Genomic DNA, 25,962 nt, shown 5'->3' with positions numbered 1-25,962 from the left:
GGAGAGACCACAACAGTGAGAGGCCCGCATACCAAAAAAAAAAAAAAAAAAACTGGTAAAGGGGAAAAAATCCTGTTAACCAAGGAAAAAAGAAAGGTGATTAAAAAAAAAAATTTAGGGAATTCCCTGGCAGTCCAGTGGTTAGGACTCCACGCTTTCACTTCCAAGGGCCCGGGTTCAATCCCTGGTTGGGGAACTAAGATCCCGCAAGCTGCAAAGCCAAAAATAAATATTTTACCTAAGATATCTGGACATCTCAGATGGTTTTCAATACAGACAGAAAAACTTATCCCAAAGTTATTTATTAAAAATTTGGCTTTCAAATCTATGATGGAAAATCCTAAAATTCTATGATGAAGAATAAATATATAAACCATATGACAAAGCGACTTATGTATCCTCCTCAGATTGATACTGAAAAGCTATCCAAAGTTAGATAACTGTTAACAAGGTCACACTTTGTGTTAAAGGAGCTAAGAGAGTCTTACTTAGTAACCCGGTTAGATATTTTGATCTTGACTTTTACATCTTGATCCGAAAGAAAGGAGCTTACCTGTGCTGTTACTGCAGATAAAAATCTCTGGTGTGGGAATCTGAGGGGACATTAGTAGCCAGCCTCCTATCTCCAACGGAGGTCACACCTACACAGCTGTAGACGCTCCTTCACCAGCCTCAGAACACAGGGACACCTGCGTGAAGGCCAACACCAGCCAACACAACACCAGCCAACACAACACCAACCAACAACACCAGCCTACACAACACCAACCAACAACACCAGCGTGCTGGCTCAGCTGTCACTCACAGGGCCCGGAGCCTCACGCTCTTGTTTCTTCCTATGATGAGCACGTGTCCTATGCTCATTGCCATTGAGTTCTATTCTCAAATCTTCAGCTACATAGTTCTGTTATCTTCCATAAGTCCCTTAACTTCTCCAGAGCTGTTTCTTCACCTGTCAGTGTTCAGTGGTTTAGGCCAGACTCACTTGAGGTTGTTGTGGGGGGTCGGGGGGAGAGGCCCCAACTGGCCCCCACAAGCATGCTTGAGAGTGTCTCTAAGCATCTACAACACCCGGCTTGACCCATGGTGAAGAATCCTGAGGTTAGGGACTTCCCTGGTGGCACAGTGGTTGGGAGCCCACCTGCCAATGCAGGGGACACAGGTTCGATCCCTGGTCTGGGAGGATCCCATATGCCGCGGAGCAACTGAGCCCGCACGCCACAACTACTGAGCTCACATGCCACAACTACTGAAGCCCACACACCTAGAGCCCGTGCTCCGCAACAAGAGAAGCCACCGCAGTGAGAAGCCCATGCACTGCAATGAAGAGTAAACCCCGCTCACCACAAGTAGAGAACGCTCGCACAGAGTAACAAAGACCCAACGCAACCAAAAATAAATTTTTTAAAAACTAAAAAAAAAAAAGAATCCCGAGGTTAAATGACATCTAAAGTCCAATCAAGCTATAAAAATTCTCCAAGTACAATCCCACAACACTTGATCCGAGAGGAATTTTGTTTGTTGTTTGTTTTATGTACACTTTCAACTCTGTTTTTAAGAGACAGCCAAATGCAGGAAAGGAGCTGAGATCATTAGAACCTGAAGTTTTATGTAAGTGAGCCTCACAAAAAGCACAGAAATGCATTTCTGTCTCTTTTTTTCAACTGGTTTCTTTAACAATACGTGGGCAGCCATTCAAGTCTACAAAACTGAGACCACAGTGAATCCAGAGTCACTGGCCAAGGTCAAACGATGGAGGACACCTGCCAGTGGCCACTCTTTCAGAAGCTGAGACCTCTGTAGGAATTAGTCTTCAAATCGAAAGAAATAAGCATTCGGCCTGCATTACACACAGCATCAGACAGGTGCCCCTGGGTTTGTTCTATATACCATATTTCTGTCAGTCACGGCTCCAATCAAAGAGTAAGATGTATGATAAAGGCAAGTCACTGCTTTCTGCATTTAAGAAATAGCTTTGACTCAGGAAACTCAAATGTATCAACAGATATTCGAGTTGTATAAAAATGCCAATTTCAGTATGGAAAAATAAATATAAAGCAATGCATGCAAATCAAATTTTAAAAGAGAATGAATTTCAAACCAACTTCCTCAGGTAATGCATTTATCTCCTCCACTAGGTTCAAACAATTCAAAAAAAAAAAACTTAGAAGTTTGCTTGGTTGTTATTTAGATCATAGTGATAAAAAACATTAAAAACTTTTTTTTACTATACGCATCATAGTAATATGTATTTCAAACTCCATATGAAAATTAAATTCAAGGCAAATTTAAACACTAAGGGCCAATGTTACCATATAATGCCGCAAGAGACACTGAAACATCAGGGTTAGGAGAAACTGAAAAGGGAAAAATGCTTGCCAAAATGATTATATGTTTCCAAACCAAAGAGAACTGATTCTTTGAAAGTGAATGTCAATCGTTCCAACTGTTACAAAGAAGAGCCGCACAGGCTATAAGTGCTACAAGAACTCAGGAGCAGAGTTCCTAAGGGACAGAGAAGCAGGTCACGAATTTCGAACACAACACATTTTGTGGTTTTAAAGATACAACTTGAAAATAGATATATCACTGAAAAAAAGCCTAGGTTTATTTACATATGACTGATTCAAAAGGTTAACTGCTCTCCCTTTCCCCAGGAACACTGCTATTTATGTACATTTCTTCATCTTTCTCACCCAGCCTTATGATCAAGTACCAAATTGAAGACTTTTAAAGCAAATTAACATAAATTACAGTGCATTTAGTTCACAGCCCAAAAAGGTAGACAAGGAATTTACCACCAGCCGAGCACCCAGTCACTCTAACCAGGCAACTGCATGTCCCACATGGCAGGAACCACCATCCTTTCTCAACCGACAGAGATGGTTCCTCCTCAGGAACATGTATAACCAACAGTTCATAACATAAATCATATACACCCCACTGATGGGCTGCTTTGTTACCACCCTGTTTGAAGACCCTCCGATAAAAGAGCTGTGCTGCCTTTCGAAAGAACATTATGAATCCTCCAACTACATGGCCTAAATTTTGTATTCATTATGGGCCACGTTTCGTGCTGGCCCTTCTGACTCTTGGTCGCCAAGGCCTGTTTTGGCTGGCATTATGACATGGTGAGATGCTTTCTACAGTAAGGGGTGTAGACTAAAAGTCAAGTTAGGAACTTCCCTGGTGGTCCAGTGGCTAGGACTCTGAGCTCCCAATGCAGGGGGCCCAGGTTCGATCCGTGGTAAGGGAACTAGATCTCACATGCCACAACTAAGACCCAGCACAGCCTAATTAATTAATTTTTTAAGAAAAGAATTTTTTTTAAAGAAGGGTAAAGTTAAAGACCTAGGCCCTGCTTGATGCTTTCTAAAACACGGTGTTCAACAGTCTTTTTTTGCTCACCTCAAGGATGATAAAGTGCATCATGGTCACCTACACGCATTTCACTTCTCTCTGACATTTAAGTATTAAAAGCTCTGGATTCATCTATTCTTAAATTCAAAATTATCTCAGCCTACTTTAACTTGGCTGCCATTTCAGACGAAACCACCTAATCAAGAAATGTCAAAGGAGAGCTAAGGAGTACAATTAATGCCTAATTCTCAGCACAAATTTCCCTAAAAATAACTAAAGAGGGCTTGATTCAATCCGAATCAGAAATAGCTCTATCTGGGGACAGCGTGTTTTTGGAAGAAAATTTATTTGCCCTAGAATAATTTGAGGGTAGCAAATACTAAAGGTTTGTATCTTTTAAACTAATACTTGGAGTACTATAATATGCACATTTTCACCCAATTACATAGCTATTATTAAGCTAAACGTAATATTAAATATATACATGAGCTATTCTTGAAAATATAAATTGTATTTAAGTTTAGGAGCTTCTTATTAATTGAGGATGTGAAAAAAAGCAAGAATGTACAACTTCTGCAACACAGGAGTAAGGGGGAATCTAACGTGATGACGTAATATGGACACAGCAAAGCAATGTCACAAAATTTATCAAGAACACACTTCTTCCCGTCTGGGTAACATCAGTTAGCAGCACTATCTTTTCTGCTATGATTAGGAAACTATTCTGGTAACAAAGGAACAAAACACTCTTCCAACTTATCCACACATATACATTCTACTTTCTAAGTCATTCTCTCTTTAAAAAAAAAAAAAAAGGTGGTTACATTTTATGAAATAGAACTTACGTATTCCTAACTTGTTACATATTCTTAAAGTATTGACACTTTTCTAAAAAGCACTTAAGAAGAACGTATGTTTTAGCGTTTTATGATAAACAGTGTTGTACTTTGAATTATTTTGGACAGAACTGCAATCTCTCACTGACGAGGAGTCTATAGTGGAAAGAATGACTGGTATAAGATTACAACTTTGATGTATATGTATAACTGATTCACTCTGTTATAAAGCAGAAACTAACATACCATTGTAAAGCAATTATACTCCAATAAAGATTAAAAGAAAAAATACAACTTTGAGCACACAGAGTTACACTTTGATCAACTGTGATCCTTCTACATGTTGCTCTTAATAGAACACGGAAAAGCATGAGACAAAAAGCCTTAGCATGTTATCTACACACACACACACACACACACACAAAGACGATGGATACTACAAATTTCTAGTGTATTTGAATACAAAATCCACCCAATTTCCTTTGCTTTGTACCTGAGGATAATTAACAAAGGGGTTCAAAATAATTATCTTTAGGCCCTAGAAGACCAAAGCAGCTTTCTTTTGAGTTCTGTGTCTTCTACTTAAAAACGAAGGCTCTGTAACAAGATGAAATGTATGTCTGTATAACTTACAGTTCTTAGGGTTTCTTTTTGTTGAATTAAAAAGCCATCTAACTTTCTGAGTTAGCTTCATTGTTCTTCCACCGTTAAGCAACCTTGTCAGAATGTGTCATTCTGCTAACTTCCATGTCTAGAGTGTGATTTTCTATATGATCAAGATGTAGAAAGTCAGCATAGAGACAGAGACATACAGACAAATGATCACAATGATAGTTTTGTAGTAAATGACTGAAATCCACACACTGGACCACGCACACATCCTGATGCATGAATTCCAGCCATTTACTCCAAAATGGTTGTGTTTTGGCTGAGGCAGATTTTTCAGCCTCACACACTTTAAATTGAATGTTTTCTCTTGTGAGCCCCAGCAAACTGTCCGAGATATGACATTTCTGCTTCTCTTAGTTTTTTTCCACTTAACACATGATCTTAACTCTCCTGACAACTCTCAGAGGTATCATCATACTCTTGTCTTAACCATTAACCCTCGGCCTGCAAAAGTATACAAATGCTGATTTTGAACCCTATTTTCTATGGCAACCTTTCCTCAAGCTAAACAATGCACAAAGCTGAAATTATATGGTTACTTAAATGTCACACGCTGGCCTCTATCAGAGAAACAAGGCTCTGAGGAGGGGACACGTCTTCCTTGAGGGGGAAAAAAACCATGTCTTCCTTTGTCATGAATGTCACCCACTGCCACATACATTATGACCCAGGAACTCTGAGCACGAACCTAACGGCTCTTCACCGACACAGCCAATGTCCCCGTGTACCCTCCACAAGACCACGTCTCATCTTTAACATGAAAAGTTATCTCATCCTACCCAACAGCTTGGAATGTAATCACTTAAAAGCATGTCACCAGAGCAGAACGCCATCACTATTGTTACCACCCCTGGAACTACAAGCAATTAGAAATCCTTTCAGGCAGGAAGTTTGAAACGCTCAGCAGAATTTAATTAAACAAACTGGACTTTGGCAGAGAACTCAAGGTAAACACCCTACTTCTATAAACAATGCTATGGAATCCTTGATGACAAGACAGGGCACTCACAATGAAATTCTCAAGCAGGGAATTCCAGCACGCAGGCCCCGCGCTCAAGTTCAAGCAGAGCTTTCAACCTGATGCTTCTTCAAGGCGGAAGAGAAAAGATTCTGCCAACTAAATCAGTGCCCTTAATTTCCTCATTCATTTCTGGTATTATTTTCTGTATACTCTATACAGAAGGTTTAACGTCTTAGAAACAGGTTTTAATCTGTGTCCTCAACTCAAATTACACTGATCTGCACATAAACAACTGTCACACTGAAAAAAATCACGATTGTTGAGAATTCCTAACCAACAAACATCTGTTAGGGTTGTGATTTCTGCTGGAGGAAAAAGGTGAGTGATTTGGAATATCTCAGACTTGACTTGTTTCTGATATGTCAACGTTCTCCATGACAACAAGGAAGAGAAGGGGAAACAGAGGAAATTAAAATGACTCAAGATTTAGCAGACATGTGAGCACCAAAATAAGTGTAGAACTGATGATACATATGAGTCTTCAGTGTCCACTTCTTTTTTTTTTTAATTTATTTTATTTATTTTTATTTTTGGCTGTGTTGGGTCTTCACTGCTGCGCGCGGGCTTTCTCTAGTTGTGGCGAGCGGGGGCTACTGATCCTTGCGGTGTGCGGGCTTCTCATTGCAGCGACTTCTCTTGTTGTGGAGCATGGGCTCTAGGCACACAGGCTCAGTAGTTGTGGTGCACAGGCTTAGTTGCTCTGCGGCATGTGGGATCTTCCCAGACCAGGGCTAGAACCCATGTCCCCTGCATTGGCAGGCGGATTCTTAACCACTGCGCCACCAGGGAAGCCCCTCAGTGTCCACTTCTATATACCATTGAGAGATGTTCCAAAACACACAACCTTCAGAAACTAGCCAGATAAATATCACGTATTTGAGCTGAATTTGAATCATATGGAGGAAGTCGTTCTGAAGCACTTCTCTGTAATGTCAAAAGCACAGTCCTTCCCCTAGCAGTGGTTTGGATATCATGACTACTTGTTAACGGAGCTCAAAAATAACCATTCTACCAAAAGGCCACTGGGGGGCACACAAAAGCCATGGCACTTGTCCAAAAATAAATGATGAAAGGAAAAAAAAAATCACATTCTATGTGAGATGTTAGTTGACTTTTTACCAATTATTATTGTTGTTTAGTAACAGAAAAAGACCTCCAAAAATATTAATATTAAGGAGGAATCTTTTCCATTCTAACAGCTAATACTATTTAAAACAAAATGTGCTATGCATTATTTGAACAGCCTCAAGTTACATACTCAACAAATAGTAAAACAAAACAACAAGAAAGCACACAGCCAGAATTGCTTCCTATCATTTGTATTTCCAGGTGATAGCCTCCAACTATGTTTTAGGAAAAAATCAGTTTAATTCCACATAGTCCTATGGAACAATATTCCTATGAAATTATATACACACTAATTTGCTTTTATTCTAATATTTTGTTTATGTACAAAAGTCAACTAATCCTTTCAGTGAGATGTTTGGGTAGCATGAGGGTCCTCATTAAAACAATGTTTTAGAAGAGTTCGTATTAGGAATCAGAATCTTCCGATAACATTACGACCTTGTGTTGTGACAGTGAGTAATTTAAACCCACGTAAAAAAATAAACAAACATACACACAAATAAATAATAGACATTCACAAACCCACTGATGGTGCAGAAAATGTCAATGTTTTTGAAACTATAAAAGAATGTTCAAATTAATCAAGAAACTTTTTCCAAAAGTTGCAACTACTTTCAACTCCGAAGAAAATTTAGAGGGATAAGAAATCTATGTACCAACCTGCCTTTTGATGATTTCTGCAGTTATTCTTTTGAGGTTCAGTGACCTTGAAAACCTCGGTGCCTTCACTGAATCTTTCTAAGAGGTTCCAGAGAAGGAGTAATACTTCTTCGCGGGTTTCCCTGTCAATCTGTCTGCCATCTCAACCCATTAGAAAGGCAAAATCCACAGTGACTCAGGTTCCAAAACTAACTACAGAAAAAAATGATCCCCAGATAAACAGTCCCCAAAACCCAGATACACAGCCTGTGTCTTGCTCAGTCCTCTAGAAAGGGCAACAAACTGCAAACAGGTGGGAAATATGGGAAAGAACCCTCTCCATATAAGTAACCCTCCATGGAAGCAAGAACTTTGGATACAGCAGGGAGCCAAAGACACAGCTTCCACTACATCAAATGAAAACACCCTTCACATCTTCCACTACATCAAATGAAAACACCCTTCTGTGCTCCCCGACCCACCCACCCACAAATTGATGAGCTGGGGGTGAACCGGTACTCGTGAAATACATGTTGGGAAATAATCCCTTTGAGTTAATTAATTAGCCATTTAATGCTCTACTTGGCACTTAATTTAAATATTTTCTTCTTTAGAACCTAACTCAAAGAAATCCATTTAGGAGGAAATTAATCAATTTAAATATTTTCTTCTTTAGAACCTAACTCAAAGAAATCCATTTAGGAGGAAATTAATCAAGGCATCTAGTTAAAGGAAATCTGTTTATACAAATTATTTCAATTCCAAGTTAGCAAACTCTTTAAATCATTCCTTCCCTATGCCAATTCATACTGAAGTTAAAAAAAAAAAAAGATGTTTATATTCTAACCTCAATTTAGAACTGCCTAATGCTCTCTTCATATTGGAATTAGGCAGGAGAATTATGGAGAAATTAAAAAACAGAAGGTAACAAAATCCCCAGTTTTTCACCTACTCCATCCTCAGAGATAACTATTTCTAGTCGGTCCCTTAAACCCTTTCCAATGTACATAATTGTTTGCACTAAAATTAGACCATATTTTGAATGTTGTTTTAATCTGATTTTTTAACAAATTTATATCAGATTCACACATTTGTCTGAGCTTCTGTTCCAAATATCCAACTGCCTGACACCTCCAAGGCACCCCAGCTGACTAAAATCAGGACTAAAACCTGATCTCCCCACTGGGTCCCAAGTCACCCCCGCAGCACGCACTCCCCACCTTGGGGAATAACCTCGCCGTCACATTTACCTATTAAGCCACCTCAGATCTACCTACTCCCCACCCCTCCACCTTCTCCTTCATATCCGTCTCCCACCTCCCCCAAAACCCACACACTGGCCCCCCTGGGTCCACTCTGCCTCATGCCCATTCATTTCTGACACACTCAGCTGGGGATATTTCTCACATGTAAATCTGATCACCTAACACCCCCTCATTCTCACCTGGCTGTCCTTCAGATTCCAGCTGGGCCGCATTTTTTTTTAAGGCAAGTCTTGCTTCACGCTGAGTTTTGGCACATCTTTCACAGGACCGTTCCTTTTCCTCAGAATCATTATCTATCAGAAATCCTGACTCTCACAATAGATCATAAGCCCCAGTAGAGCAGAAACATGGCTACTTTTGTTCAACAACGTATCACAGCACTAAGCACAATGCCTGGCACACAATAGGTGCTCAGCAAACAGGTTACATTAATTAAAAATACTGAAAGAAAAAAAAAAGACTAAAAGTCCTTTTTTTCAAAGAAAATTATTATATGTGCTATCTTTTAAATTATTATTCGGGCGCCCTGGTTTGAAAACATTCTCTACCTAATCTTTATCCAGCAGGGGGAGGGGCACTCAGCTTTGGTTCAACATTGCAGCTTTGATTTGTCTATTCCATAAATGCCTCTGTGCTAGCTTTCACGGACATGTAGAAATTGCTGCTTGCCCACAATCCTAATACATTTTAAAAGTTTCTTTTTCTCCACATTCTTCTACGCGAGCACACTAGCCAGACTGTCCCCCAGAGAATCCTGGCTCCTTTCCAACAAGCAGCAATCAACAGTCTCCACAACAACCCTTCACGGTGCCTGGACCCCACTCTAAACACACAAACTCTTCAAAGAATTTACATTGCTATCCCATCCAACCCTTCGTACAAAAAGCAAGACACCGATAGTGGAAGATTATTTCCCAAGGTCATCCCCAAAACAGAACACACATGACATCATTCTAGGTCAAAACAAAATGACATCCCAGTGTGACAGAGGAAATGCTTGATGCCACATCTTAAATCACCTTCAGCACCAAAGACATAAAAAAGAAGACAATGGTGTGAGTGAGAAAAAGACACTCTCCTTGCTGATTCCCCCCCCCCACCCCCGGCCAAAAGCACCCTCCCCCACCCCCACCCCCCGCCGACTCTAAGTGCTGGTCACTTCCCCCTGAAACCTGTTTCCACCCAAGGTCAGTGTGAGGTGCCAGACTGGAGGGAGAAGTGAGTGAATGCCCAGGATTTTTACTCTGTCATCTATGTACTAAGTTTACTGTAGTTCACAGAGGGAATGACGGGAGGGACAGAGAACTGAGAGAGGCTCACCGATAGTAAATAATAAATAATGAAGAGCAAACCAGGAAGAAATTCAGACAGAACGCAGCGCAGCACTCAGGAAGGCTCGCATTACGGCTGTTGTAAACGGTGCTGGGGATGGCGTGAAATCCACTTCAGCTTTTCACAATTTGGCGGAATGTCAATGAGAAGACTGAGAATCAGATCCTAAGAGTAAACAGAGCAGCATGACAACCCTGCCTGGAAGCAGCAATGTCCAGAAGGGACGAACAAACAGGGCACATCTTCACGCCCAAAGTAGACCTAGGATATTCCATGTCTCAGAAAATCAAACCTACTCCAAGAACACAAGACGACCCACACTCACACCATTTTGCATACCTCTGGGTAAACCCTGGAATTGGAATCGTATAGGCACTAAATGAAAAATTCCTCAGTGCTGTGCGCTCAACTCTAGTAACTAAAGGATAATGAGCAAAATTACAGCTAAACAGATACTTCAATTTTCTTCCGTGATCATTTGAATTACTGCCTCTTAATCCTCATTTCCCTGTATTAAAAAATATTTTTTCATAATTTTACAAATTCAGTGACCAGGTACAAAATCTGTATCTCTGAGAGTTTTCCCCATTACAGAGACTGACAGGAAGGCAGGGCCACTGAAGCTTTGTTTTCACAGTTTGTGAGCAGAAATAGCACCCTGGGGTGGGGTGGGGGATAAAATTCAGGTGCCCAGAGGGGTGTCCTAAAAGAGGACATGTTTTTAGAGAGGAATTTTATTGTTTAGGAGAATGTTTTTCTAACCTAAAACCAAAATAGGTGTCAAGATCCTTAGCTAGAGAAACTGCCAAGAAAAGCTGAACACACTCCAGGGCGATTAAATCAGGATCAGATTTCAGAACCACGGAAAAGAGCCATACAACTCACAACACACAGTCCCTCATGTTGAATGTATCCAACAACACCGGTGCATTTGGGTGCTGGGATTCTAGATTAATTATGTTTTCACAGTTACGACTTAACATGGGTCCTTTAAGATGCTCCTTCAAAAATTTAAATTAATTATACGCATACACATATTTAAATATTTCTGAACAAATAAAACAATGATTTAAAAACTACTTTAGTCAGCAGTACCTTGTACTCTCTACCGTTTTTCTATGTGAAAACTGAATTTAATCTACATGATGTAAAATTGTCTGAAAACTTATTTCACTTACTAATATTTAAAACCTTTCTCTCAGGTTAAAAGATTTTTTTAACCTACATAGGATATATAGTAAGAGATTCCAGAAAATGTAGATTTATCATCAAATTCACATAAGAATATAAAATCTAAAACACGGTTTGTTTACCCTATGATTTCAATATGCAGCTGTTTCAGATTACACAGTTTCCTTTATCTTTGGTTTTTATGTGCGATCTAATGGTTGTGCTGAAAGAAGAGTGTATTATTTTCAGTTGCTGAGTAACAAATTGCCCCCAAATTTAAACAAGAACATCAAATCCCTTAACCTGGTTGATCTTTATAGATCCAACAGCTGCAGAGTCCACGTTATTTTCAAGTACACATGAAATGCCCACCAAAAAGGCCATAAAATAAGTCCCAATATGGTTTTAAAGTTCTTTTTAAAATCCTATGGCTGAACATCTACATCTCAATACTCTACCTACTCAAAATGTGAACTGCGTTTGGAGTGTGAACACTGATGGGGGTGCAGGGAGGAGTGTTCCTTGTGCTCCATGAACCTGCCCGGAGCTATACCATGTGGGCTGAAGGATAAAGTAGGATGGCACCAACTGGGGGAAAACCACATTTGTGTTCAATCAGAAAAGAAACAGGTTTCATTATCTTGTAATAACCTGTAACGGAAAAGAATCTGAAAAAGAATATATGTATATAACTGAATCACTTTGCTGTACACCTGAGTCCAACATACATTGTAAATCAACTACACTTCAATTGAAAGAAAAAGAAAGGAAGGAAGGAAACAGGTGTAGAAACAGGAATGCTCACCACTGCTGCTGGGTGCAAAAGACACACCCAGGACCACTCAGCTTCCTCCACAGAAATCCAAGAGTCCAAAACAGGACGAATGAAAGAGCACATAAATCCCTAAAAGAAAATACTGTGCAGCTATGTCGGCATAGCTATGGTTAATGGGTGTGGAAATGTATTTATAATCAACTCCAAAAAAGCAGGCTACTACTCAATCCTTTTTATTTAAGAGGAAAAAAGTGTGTGTCTGACTCTGAAGGAAAAAAGCGTCAGGATGCAAAGCCCACTCAAATAACGGCAGTAATGAGCTTTAAGCAGCAAGGGGGTCACGGGTGACTATTTCCTTCTTTGTATGTTTCTTTTTCCTCATAAGAAGCTGTATTATTTTATAGAAGAAAAACAACCAAAAAAAAGAAAAAGAAAGAAAAGGAAGAGGAAGGGAGAAGAGAAAATGTTAAAAGATCAATACAACACATTAGCTCATCTCTTTCCAGCATTATGGCTGGGAAAGGGCAACCTGTTTACGCTCTTCATAAATTTCTGTAGTTTAAGCTCTGCAGCTGAGCTGCCCAGTAAGACTGTAATTTAAGTCTCCAGAGGATGCTCTTCATGTGGATTGCAGGAGAAGGATTTGAGAGCCACCCTATTCCTGGCTCACAGAACAGCCTGACAAGGAGAACTGACCCCAGGAGAAACAGCAGCAAATCACAGACAGGCAGGAAAGTTCTGCATTGTTGACACCATGTGCTCCCAGCCCACGGCAGCTGCAGGGAACAAGCCCCACTACGGCAGGGGCTAGTGAATCAAACATCCAGGACGTTACACAATACCTCGTACCCTGGAATTTTTCCTTTTCCTTAAGATTTCGAGAAAACACGTAAGACATCGGCCGGTTCTGAGCCAGGCACTACGCCGTCAGGAACGCAGGCGTGAATAAGCACAGCAGCCGCGCTCGCCCAGCCCACAGCTCCGGACGCAAGGGGCCAGCGGCTGGAGAGCTCCCGGGAGGAAGAGGAGTGGGCACGGGGCGACTTGCCTTCCTCCACCCCATGCAGTCACCTCGCTGTGCAGCCCACCCTGCGCCATCACAGGCCGCGACGAACAGGTGAGGATGTGGCCGCCAGCCCTCCCGGCATCTCACCGCGGGCCAGATACGAGGGGGTGTGGCCACGGCCTGCTCAAGTTGGATTCTAGCAATCAAGAATCCGCTGACTCCTGTGCCAGAGCCCAGCATCCTGCCACAGATTCCTAACACGTTCTGAGTCACTCCTCTGCCTCGTTCCCTCAAGGAGGACAGATAGGAGGGCGGATACAGGCCAGTGATGCCTCCATCACAGCCAACAGTGAAGATGCTGCTGCAGTGTGACAGCACTCGAAGAGGAGCCACGGAGGAAAGGGCGGCTTCCTGAAAGCCAAGCCCACCGGGAGGATGCTGGGATGCAGCCGGGCCACGCCAGCTGCTGGGATGGGCCGCCACTGGGATCAGAACAGAGACCTTGTATGTCGCACGTGGAAACAGTGAGCATAATGACAGGCCTGAGTTGTCGGGAAAGACGTTACATTTGGTTAAAATAAGGGGGGGATGGCATGGAAACCTCTTAAAGATATTTCCATTTAAAACGCTGCAATTTTAGAAGTTCAAAACCTAGGATTATGTCCCAGATATCAAGAAAATCATTATACCCTGGGAAGATTCATGATACTTATTATAAAACAAACATACCAGTATGAGTGGCCCAAATGTCCTTTAAAATACATGCGTCTGAAACAGGAAGGAAAGTGTTCCCCCCACCCATGCCCTCCCCCGCCTTCACGGAATGCACTCAGAGCCGCTTTCCTGACTTGAACTCACTCTGTCTTTATCATCCGCCACATCACAGAGGATGTCGTCGAGATCGAGAATTCCTCCATCTCCATGTTCCAGTCGATGCACCTGTATCCAGTAGTTTGGATCCTGTATGAAAGAATAGACAGCAAGTTAGCATCACCAAAAGGGAACACAACAATTTACACGGGGATAACCTCCTGCCATGAAAAGGAATCGACCTCATCAAGAATATCCCAACTGACTGAAAATTCAAGCGGCTGCCTGTCTTTGGTTGAGTCAATTTTCTTTTTTTTATGATGGAGTCACTCCTGCATGCACGTCCCTTTGGCTGAGACACCAATACACTATTGTAATAGGAACTGCAGAAACGAGCAAAACTCACTGCACACGGAATATTAATTCCTCTGAAGTATGCTGGGTTTCCCATGGTCCGATATGAAATACTTATTAATCCTCCCAATCCAATTTACTGAGATATTCTAATAAGCAAGCAACGTCTACTGTGTGTCTGAAAAGCTCATGTCACAGCTTATCTGAAGAAAAGGAGGTTGCCTGCCTCGGTGGCTCAAAGTAACCCCTACAAACAGGTCTGAATATACTGACACAGAAGAATGGTAAGACCACAAGTGAACAAAGCAAGCTCAGAACAGCATGTGTGCTTGAGTCTATTTCTGTAAAGACAAAGTTACATACACTTGTATGTGTGCATACAGCAATGTCTCCAAAGATGCACACCAAAATTTGCAATGTTTATCCCTGGGGGTGGGACTGGGGGAGAAGGAAGAAAAAAGACTTCATTTTAAGTGTTACACACTGCTACCCGGGGTGTGTGGGTGTGTGCGCACGTTCGTGCATGTACACACACATATATACACACACATACATATACACACAATGTAACATAAAGTCAAGCTCTAAAGTTATGTGAAGAGAGAACATAGTTGTTCCTAAACTTCTATAATCATTCTCTTGTGTACTTAAATGAAAATATACTAAACTATACCTTTTGCCGTTAGCTACTAAATCATCCACAGCACAGAATTACTAACAAAAAGTTCAATTCAAGGTAACAACTCCATTTTCCCAGCCTAACCAGTGATGTTTGGTACAGTTTTTTCTTAAAGGAAAGTCTGGGATGGAGGAGGCACAAGATTAATGAGAGTTAAAGTACAGATTCTGGATCCTACTCAGATCTACTGACTCTGACCTTCCAGGGGTGGGGTCAGGCAATCCATACCTTTGAAGCCCTCCAAGGGCATCTTTAAGAGAGCCATGACTAAGAATCACAAAAAATGGAACACATAAAAAATGCAGAATTATCAATCCCTGTCATTTCTAACCAGCACAGAAGGCAGTCCAGACCCTAATTCTCAAAGTTATTAAACATTATCATAAAAACTACTATGCCAATAACCCAGAGTTCCTCTGTACCCTTATCTGTCTAGATTTCTTTAATAGATTCAGTGCTGAAATCAACTGTTCATCCAGAAAACGGAGAGTAAGCTTGTAGAAAACACGCACACCACACACACACACCACGCACACACCACACACACAGGACACACACACACCACACACACACCACACACACCACACACACACCATACACACACCACCACCACACACACGCCACGCACACACACACCACACACACCACCACACACACCATGCACACACCACACACACATCACACACACACCACGCACACACCACACACACATCACACACCACACACACACCACGCACACACCACACACCACACACACCACACACACACCATACACACACCACACACCATACACACACCACCACCACACACACGCCACGCACATGCACACCACACACACACACACCACACACACCACACACACACACCACACCACACACACATCACACACACACCACCACACACATCACACACCACACACACACCACGTACACACCACAGACACACACACCACACACACATCACACACACACCACCACCACACACACACACACACCACACACACACCCTTGGCATCCCCTTCACTCACTGGTCCTTACTCTGCATAATTCCCTGGTTACAATGTCATCCAGAGAGTTCTTAAGAAACCCACTGCTGTGAGTCCAGCCAGTCTCCAGAATTTGTCGTTTCTGGAATTGTTGAGCTGTTGAAGAACAAAGTCCTGAAGCAAACTCTACTCCTACTCTTCTTTACCAAATGGTATTAACTCTCCAAGAGAAATGGGGAAGAATGAATAACCTGGGGGCGCATAAAGAGAAAGTCATCACCCCCAGCCACTTACCACTGATCCATCCTGCCCTCCGCTTCCCCCAAGCAAGCTGCAGGATGACCTAATCAACCTATCAGCTTCCACTTCTAAAACAACTCTGTGCACACAGAAGCAGGCTGACCTCGAAAATGTAGCTTATAAAAAACACACTCTAAAAAGCCTCTTAATCCTCCGCACTCTTTCCACATGAGATCACAACCTACTGCCTTTCTATAACACTTGGAGCTACTCCTCTGAAATAAATTCCCTCCTAAAGATTTCCCAACCTCTTAAATGGTACTTGAAAACCTGCTACGGTCCAGCCTCTCTCCCACCACTTCCCCTCTCACATCCCGCACTGTGCCCTGTATAACTGCACCCCTCCTCGCATGCCCAGTGCCTGGGGACCCACCTTACCCCCTAGGCTGACCATTCCCACCCATCAAGACTCCTCAGCCATCCTCTTCTCCAAGAGCTTCTCCTGACCGGAACACCCCAAGGAAGGTTAGAGCTCTATCTCCAGCCTCACTGTTAATGTATCTAAAAACCATAAAGGTATGACGCAAACTAATATATAGAGGATGGATAAACAACAAGGTCCAACTGTACAGCACAGGGAACTGTATTCAATACCCTATGATAAACCATAATTGAAAAGAATATTTTTTAAAAGAATGTATATATATGTGTGTGTGTGTGTGTGTGTGTGTGTGTATGTAACTGAATCACTTTGCTGTACAACAAAAATTAACACAACACAACTATACTTCAATAAAATTTTTTAAAAGCCGTAACAGTATGGAAAATGTGCTCAGATGTCAACTTTGAGCCTTTAAAAGCTGTTAATACTGTATTTTTCCAAATGCTAAAATAATAGTACAAAATCTTCTGCTGACCACACTTTGCCCTCGAGCTACCACACCTCGACCCTCTTGACAGCAAAAATTTTTAAAGATCTGTTGTCTCAGATTCTTCTCCCATAACCCTGTTCCAATCAGGCTTCCTCCCCACCATGGTTCCAAAACTGTCCGTCAAGGTCACCAACAGCCTCCATGTTGCTAAAGGAGTTCTCCAGACCCATCTTCCTTGGTCTATCAGCAGAATACGACGCCGCTGGTCACTCCCTCCTCCTTGAAACACTCTGCAAACCTGGCTCATCATCCTTCAACGATCTGATCAAGTCTAATTCTGAGATTCAGTTGTTGACTTCTGCCTCCCGAGGGGTCCTAATTCAACCGTCAGCTATGCCTAGTAGCCCTGACAACACCATATCAAGGCACTCATCAGGCTGGTGCTTATTAAACGTCACTCCATACCATGTGCTGAATGGAAAGGACCATTTGGAGAGAAGGCACCAAGAGGGAATCATCAGTCATCTCGAGAGAGCACAGCACACTAAAAACTCAAATCTGAGCAGTGCACGCGAGAAAGACCTCCTCCCGCAAGAGTACGAACACCAGGAGGGAGGCTTTTTGCCACTGAGAAATACAACTCCTTGGAAGAGTCGTCTCTCAGGAGATTTTAACTGACAGCCTTCATGCACACGATTCTCTCTCGATACCCAGAGCACTCGCTGTGTTTTCAAGGAACAGTCAAGTATCCGTGAGGGAAAACTTTTCTAAAAATTTAGACCATATTCGTTGATTCCACTTTGTGTCAGTCTACACTAAGTTTGAAATAATAAGGAAAATCATTGCTGTCCTGGCTGTAGAAACTTAGAAATGTACCTGAACAGAAAGCTGTGATAAGCCACTTTTAAAAATACCAAAAACATTAATTCTACAATCTGTAGACCTGTCATTGGGTTAAAAAACAAACATGACACAACACTCGATTTTTTTAAAAAAAGTTTCACTTATGCTATGTACATATAAAATAACCAAAGATTTAAACACTAATAATAAGTTTACAGTATGATGAACAAAAATCCATCACACATGAGCAAGAAATGAGAGACAAGGTTCGTCCAACAAGCGGCTGGAGAGAGGGCTACCAAGAAGCAAATGTCCCCTCCAGACGAGGCTCCCCAGGACGGATCCAAGCCCAGAGAAGGAATTGGGAGGCAAAACCACACACAGAATCACTGCTTCTCCCCCAAGATGACTGGGAAAAAAGATGGAGGGAACATTCCTATGACCAGCTAGAATGAAAGCACAGAGATATGATAAGACGCAAGTTGCAAAGAATGCTGATACCCACCCTGTCCCAGGACACAGGAAGAGTCCTAATGAAAGACTGACTCCTATCCAAATTTCCAGAAATCTCTCACACTCCATAAAGAGCATTGTCACACTGTACAACAAGATACTGAACTTTTGCGAGTGATGACCTGGGTAACACACAAGCACTGCACATTTTATGCCTGTGCAAATTTCAAGAAAAGCATCTACAAATAGAAACAGTACCCTACTCTTGCATTAACCATGGCGTACAGCAATGGTCTATATCCTGTCAAATCTTCAAGTGAGAATATACTTGTAAACGTTAAGGCTAGAAACTTCATGTTGATCCAAAAGGATCAAGTATTTACTATGTGTGAAGCACTGACAATCATTACCTACTGTGAGAAATTAAAATTTATCAGATAAGACAAAGAGTTAAAAAGAGACAGACCGTGAGTCATAAGAAAACTAAACATAAAAATGCTTTGTGAGTTCAGAAGAGGAAAAGATTACGTTCACTGAAAAGATGTGGGAAAGGTTTGTGGTGAGGTTTTAGCAGAATCAGATGCCAGAAGAGGGAGGGTGGGAAGGAGGGAGGAAGGGAGGGAGGGAGGAAGGAAGGAACTTCCAAAAAGTAAAATACAAGTCACCACAACAAAGGGAAAAGGAATCAGAAATCAGAATGGGTTGGACCTTCTCAAGAGCAACACCAAAATCTAGGTGATAATAGAACACTGACTTCAAAATTCCTAAGAGAAATGGTCTACAACATAGAATTCTAGACTTCAGCCAACAACTACCAGAAAAGCGTGAGTGAAGGTAGAAAAGGACATGTTTAGAAATGCAGTGTCTCTAAAAAATTACCCTCTCTGTACCTTTCTCAAGTGAACACTAGAGAATGAGCACCAACAAAACCCAAGACATAACCGTGAGTGAGGAAGGCATGGCATGTGAAGCAGGGGGCAGACACAGGAGAGAACTGCCAGGGGGCGGTCCAGCCAGGAGCCATCCCCAAGACTAGGCCGGGAAAGGACCCGACGCAACTAAACACACCCAGATGCTACTTAACAGCTGGCAGAGCTGGGATGGAATTAGCTGCAAATTCATAGAAGACCAACCAAATGGAAAAAAAAAAAGTTGTTCATTTCAGGGAAAACACAAAACTTGTGAAGGAAAGAAAGAGTAATCGAGGTATCTTTCATACATGGTTCAGCTATGAGAAGCTTTTAATACGGAAAATAGTGTGAACATCAAGTATTTAATCAAAATTATAACTACTTTGGGGGGAAAGAGGTCTAAAAAGTGTGTGTGTGAGAGAGAGAGAGAGAGAAAGAGAGAGAGTCAAAGCACGCGTGGGGCAGTGAAAAAGGGTTAAATCTTCCACATTGAGTCAAAAGACAGATGACACCCCCACCCCCGGCCCTGCAAAAAAAAGAACCGACATAAGCACTCACACAGAAATATGGAGGAGAATATGGAAAGGATCAGGTACAAGAGTTGGAAACGGCAACATATGTAGGAGGTACTGCTCTTTTTCATGAGAATCCTGGTAGAACTATCTCACTCTGAACATCTATAATGTTCAAAAGCAAAAAGACGAGAAACCGTTTGAAAAATGCCTTAAAATAACGTGCGTGGCACACGGCTTCAAGGTTAGCAACCGTCCATCCCATGAGCCGAGGATAACTGTGTCTCAGGACAAATGAAGTCATTGGTAATGACATCACACTTACTGACAGAAAGCACTTCCTCGTTCAAGTCACTAGAAGAGGACAATCGAGGATTGATGCCTCATGCTAGATACTCTTGGTTAAGTATCTCTCCAATCTACTTAAACCAAAAACAAGACATTTAAAATATGTTCCAAAGTTCTTTTTTTTTTTTAATGAATCATTGGTATTTCAAGACAGACGTGGTAGAGTCCTCCTGCAGTATCTGTAGGGTGGTTGGTTCCAGGACACCAAAATCCACAGGCGCTCAAATCCCTTGTACAAAATGGTGTCGTTTTTGCATATAACATACCACATCCCCCTGTCTACTCTACATCATCTCTAGATGATTTATAATACTGAATACAATGTAAGTGCTATGTAAACAGCTGCCCGTGCAAGTGGTAAATTAAAGTTTTTCTTTAGGAACTTTCTGGAATTTTAAAAAATATTTTCAATTGAAATCTGTAGATAAGATTGAATCTGAGACGCAGAACCCACATATAACGGATACGGAGGGCCGACTATACGTGCGGTTTTGACCTTAGCTAGTTTAATCATTTCCACTTCAGAAATGCCTATCAAGTATAAATTCAAACCACAGGACCCATTTCCAATTTCGCTGCAGTAACATTACACGGATTTTTTGCTGCCTTCTCAATAAAGGCAGAAAACATAGCTGCTGTTCAACACAGATCACCATTAAACACCAGCCAGTGCCTCGTGGTAAGTGCACTCCGCTGCCCCCCACTTTTCCACCCCAAACCACACCCAACACCCATGCCACCACCTCATCACCACAACACAACAGAGCAAACCACAAACCTGCTGCCTCCCTTGAAGAGTGGATGGCTTCATTTAATATGTCAATCAAAAACGGAAAAGGCAGCCTGACACCAAAGGTGAATTCCAACTTCAAGGAGATAACATTCTGGCATTTTGCTTTACTAGAACCAGCACATAATCTCTCATAGGGTCGCATATTAGCCCAGTAATGTGGGAAAGCAGCCCATTCTTGACCTCTCTACCTGTGACATCACTTTCAGAACAACGTAGAGATCGACTGAGCCATGGATGCTCCCCGATTCCAGCCCCACTCCACAGAGATCATGTACAAGAGATCACAGAGCTGGCTCGGGAGACGGAGCCAAGGCAAGAACGAGAATGCAGTAACCACCAGTTACATCTGCATGGCATTCATGTGCATTATCTAATGTGATGCGAGGGTTTATAATCCCTATTTTCAAATGAAAAAAACTGAGACTCAGAGCGTGTAAGTTGCTGACAAGAAGTCACAACTAATAAACGCTGTCAGCCGGGACTCGGCCCTACGTCTGCCGACTCATTCCCAGCACTTTCTCAGACCCACACGGATGGTTTCCAACGACAGCAACACAGGCGCTCGTCTTCCTACAGCCCTTCCTCCCAATCTCTTCCCAACAGCACCATTTTTAAAATATTTTGCATAATGGGGAGGTCCATGAAATATTTATTTTAATAAAAAAGTTTTGCCTGTTTAAAAAATCAAGTCTGAAAAACCACTCACCTAAGTATTACACTACAGTTCTAATCTCATCCATGATTTGAAGCAGTAGCTCTCTAAGTGGGATTCCATCCCAGATCAGCATCACCTGAAAACTAATCACAAGTTCCAAATCTCAGGCTCTACCCTGGTCCGACTGAATCGACATTTCTCAAGGCTGAAATGCTTTGTGTTTCTTCTATGTATCATTATGTATTATGTTTTAGCTCATAAATACATGGGTTAACGCTTATCATGAACACTTTTTTTTTTTTTTGCCACTCCACACAGCATGTGGGATCTTAGTTCCCCGACCAGGGATCGAACCTGTGCACCCTGCAATGGAAGCACAGAGTCTTAACCACTGGACCGCCAGGGAAGTCCCATGAACACTTCTTAAATCAAACAGATGTTTGTTACTACATCTTAAAAACCGTCACCATGAATACATACACATATGTTTGACATTCCTGGGATGACCATATAGGTGGTTATACATATATTCGCAGTGTCAGATACAAATTTCGCAGTATCGGATACAAATTCTTTCTCCGAGTTGTTTCACCTCTAAGCTCTTTGCAGAGAATTGCAAAATCCATATCTCTAGACCAGAGCCCTCCAGGCACACCAGCCTCAGACATCGACCTCTCTCACTGCATGCGACTTTGGGAGCTGTCTGAATTCCCCGGGGAGCTTGTTTGATTGCTTGCCAGGAAATTTTAATGCCATGAATAAAAGCATGTCTGTTTGGGAACAACTAATAACTGAACAATATTTTTATCAAGTCCTATTTTGATTCTAATTTATGAAGCTTATATTCCTTATCTTCCCCCTAAAAGCAACTTATTATCTTCAGTTCTACTGGCAGCAACATCCTCCTCGGACTTAATCTAATCAAGCCATAAACCTAGCCTCTCTACAGGAAATACAGGGGATAGAGAATCAAGTCAAATGACACCACAAGGAAACAACCAGACAAGTCCAGAATATGAGACCTTTGATAACACAACTGCACTGATTTCTTTTTTAAAAAAATCCACGTTGTCTAATATCTGGGTGCAATATATGATCCTAGAATGGATCCTGCATCTGGAGAGAAAATTTATTTCAAAAAAAAAAACAAAACAGTGCTGGGACCATTGAAGAATCTGTCATATCATGTGACAGAATTGACAATTGGAAAATTTCCTGGATGTGAGCAGTAAAGAGTAATCATATAAGGGAATATTCTTGTTTTTAGGGGATATGTGAGGTACTTAGGGGTGAGTTGCAGGGAGGGAGAATTTGGTACTATGCATCAATATGCTTAAAATTGAACATACCCATTAACCCTGGAATTTAAAATGTCTGTCTACATGGTCAAGATGTATATATGAAATCAGATGTTTTAAGAAACAGTAATACAGAATAGGAAACCAGCCTCATACCCAACAATTAGAAATTGGCTGAGTACATCCTATCAATGAAACACTATACAGCAATGTAAATGCTGTGCACAGAATATCATGGAAGGTATCATCTCATCTTTAGTCTGAAGACAGTGCAACCTGCAGACACGGACAAAAGGTACCAACGGCTACACACAGTTGGCAGCCCTTGTCTCTACCTTCTGGTTTTCCATAGCAAACATATATGTGCAATCTTACAACTGTATCGCCTTAAATAACGAGTGAACACATCCCTTCCTTTCCCCTTCCTTCTTCTCCTGTTCTCAATAATGGAATCACCTGCTAACTCATTTCACTGGTTCCAGACCGCTCCCTTCCCAATCCTGTCCACATCCTGCAACCACCTCCATCTTCACAAAACACCTGTTTCATCGTGTCCCTGCCCCGTGATGAGTCACTTCCAGTGACTCACTACATCCTAAACGTTAAGACCCAACGTCCTTGGCCAAGCACTCAATGGTCTCTCCAGGCCCGCTTTTCCGGGCTCTCCATGGATCCCATCCCCAGCACTCGGAGCAGCGCCCGAGACAGCTGGTGCTCAGTAAACGCTAGTTCCTCCCACTCCACACATCTGCACGCTTTCACGCCCACGGCTCCAACGGCCCAGGCTGTCTGTGCCTCTCCTGATGGAGAACACAAGCACCTCCTGTGTGAAATGTGTTCCAACCCCAAGGTGTTCATCTAGACCACAAATTTGTCACTTAATAGCCTATCTCCTTGTACATGAGTGGTGTTTTGTTATCTCTAGATAAGTTCCTGAAAGGCAGGGAGCATCTTCTGCTCTTTTTAGCACAGAACAATGAACAAAACACCATACTGTTGTATAAATAATGTGTAAAATATATATGAATAAAGTAATAACCCTATTGGGCAAAGAAAAAAATTTCAACAAGACTTTCTCAGAGACTATAATCAACAAATGCAGGCTTGTGCTCCCCTAACTGCCAAGAGAAACCCCGGGGACACAGGTGCCTTGTCATGATCACACCCCCTTCACCCCGTATCCTCAGACCCCAGAGCTCACTCAAGAACCGCAGTGTGACTATCCCGGCTGACATTCCAGACGACGTGAGCTATGGGGAAAGAAACCTTCCAGATACTCTACCTTCCAATGTAAAGGAACCCAATTTCCAGCAGAAACACCTTCATGCTCCCCCACAGAGCTGCATCCCGAGCACCACCGCAGGTCTGGAAGACCAGGAAAAAGTGAGTTTACGCCTGGATAAACCTGCCTACGACCCATGAAAGGGTGGGCCAGACAACAGCTCACCTGGACCAGCCAAGTTCTTCCTGCTCATGTCCCGGTGAGTGTCGGGATGCCCAAAGCAGGGTGTGGGCAGTACTGTCACCTGATGGGCCAGAGACACCAGAGAAGGGGTGTGAGGTAGCATATGAACCTGAGTCCCTAAAAACAATGTAGATCTACAGGATTCTGCACCCAAACTCCAAGCCTCTCCTTCCAGGCATGGTGACCACCAGAGCTCTGAAGGTAGGTGCCTGCTCTGGGCCTCCCCTGGACCTCCGCATCCCTGCCCTGACTCCACAAAGGGCCAGCGGTGGGGCCACTCATGCACAGTGACTGTTTTCACGACACTCATTCATGGGAAATGCTTTCAGCTCCATGTGCAGACGTGAGGCCAGGGGAGCAGGAAACCTAACCTGAGACCGTCACACATGTAATTACAGGTGAAGAGGAAAGGGAGTTTCAGCTCATGACGCCAACTTCTAAATTCCTGCTATGCTCTTTCTGACACACTGCCTCTTGCACGAGGATCAAACAGATTCGTCAAGGGGACAAATATGGAAGGGAAAATTTGATCAAGATAGAGTCCTTTCTTCTTTTTTTTTTTTTTTTGCTTAAAAAAAGGGCTTCCCTGGTGGTGCAGTGGTTAAGTATCCGTCTGCAAATGCAGGGGACACGGGTTTGAGCCCTGGTCCGGGAAGTTCCCACATGCCGTGGAGCAACTAAGCCCGTGAGCCACAACTACTGAGCCTGCATGCCACAACTACTGAAGCCCGCATGCTCTAGGGCCTATGCTCTGCAATAAGAGAAGCCACCGCAATGAGAAGCCCGCACACCGCAACCAAGAGTAGCCCCCGCTCACCACAACTAGGGAAAGCCAGCGCGCAGCAACGAAGACCGAACGCAGCCAAAAATAAATAAATAAATTTTTTTTAAAGAATGGAAAAATATATCACCCACCAATTAACAGACTTGACTAACTTCAGTATGAGGAAGTAATGCTTTACCCCATGCTACCTATAAAGACACACTGATTTAAGAAGTGTTTCATTCCAGCCATGCACCTGGCAGTGCTGGATTCCAAGCAGCAGAAAAATACAACCCATAACCATTAAAACCAGGCCTCGGTCCCCTCAGGGCAGGGACCCACCCTTCAGCCTCAGCGGCCCACGGCACCTGTGCAGTTCTGGCAATATCTGAGATCTTTTAAAGCGAACTAAAATGCTGAATGTTTTTCTAGTGTTTATAAAGAAATAACCAACCTAAGAGATTCTTAGGGCTTTCACCCAGCCTAACAGAAGAAAAATCTCCCCTCTCCTGTTTACTCTCCAACCAGCCAACAAGAGAGGCTGACTCAAACCAACAGGAATTTCTCTGACCTGGAAAGAAAGCCTCCCTGAAACATGAGAAACTCTAAATAGCTCAGAATTCTAAAACGAACCAACCATATCTGACCCCAAAGCAGCTCTCCACTGCCCCCTCATATTACTTAATCCAAAAACCTCCTCCCACTTTTTCTTTAAAGAAGTTATCTCAAATTGCTTAAAAATCCACAATTAATTCCTTACACCTGGCAGTACCCGACCAG

At 42.4% G+C, this 25,962-nt stretch overlaps 1 protein-coding gene across 8 annotated transcripts in view; it reads right to left on the bottom strand.

The window, feature by feature from the left end:
- Positions 1–25,962, bottom strand: part of PARD3 (par-3 family cell polarity regulator) — a 630,692-nt gene that overhangs the window by 508,434 nt on the left and 96,296 nt on the right. For all 8 annotated transcript variants that reach the window (XM_065872407.1, XM_065872411.1, XM_065872408.1 and 5 more), the window contains exon 2: positions 14,060–14,161. In XM_065872407.1, coding sequence (XP_065728479.1) covers positions 14,060–14,161 — 102 coding nt within the window. The remainder of the gene's footprint in view (positions 1–14,059; positions 14,162–25,962) is intronic.

Source organism: Phocoena phocoena, chromosome 2 (assembly GCF_963924675.1).
Source record: "Phocoena phocoena chromosome 2, mPhoPho1.1, whole genome shotgun sequence".
Taxonomy (NCBI): Eukaryota; Metazoa; Chordata; class Mammalia; order Artiodactyla; family Phocoenidae; genus Phocoena; species Phocoena phocoena.
This window is presented reverse-complemented; position numbering and strand designations above follow the sequence as displayed.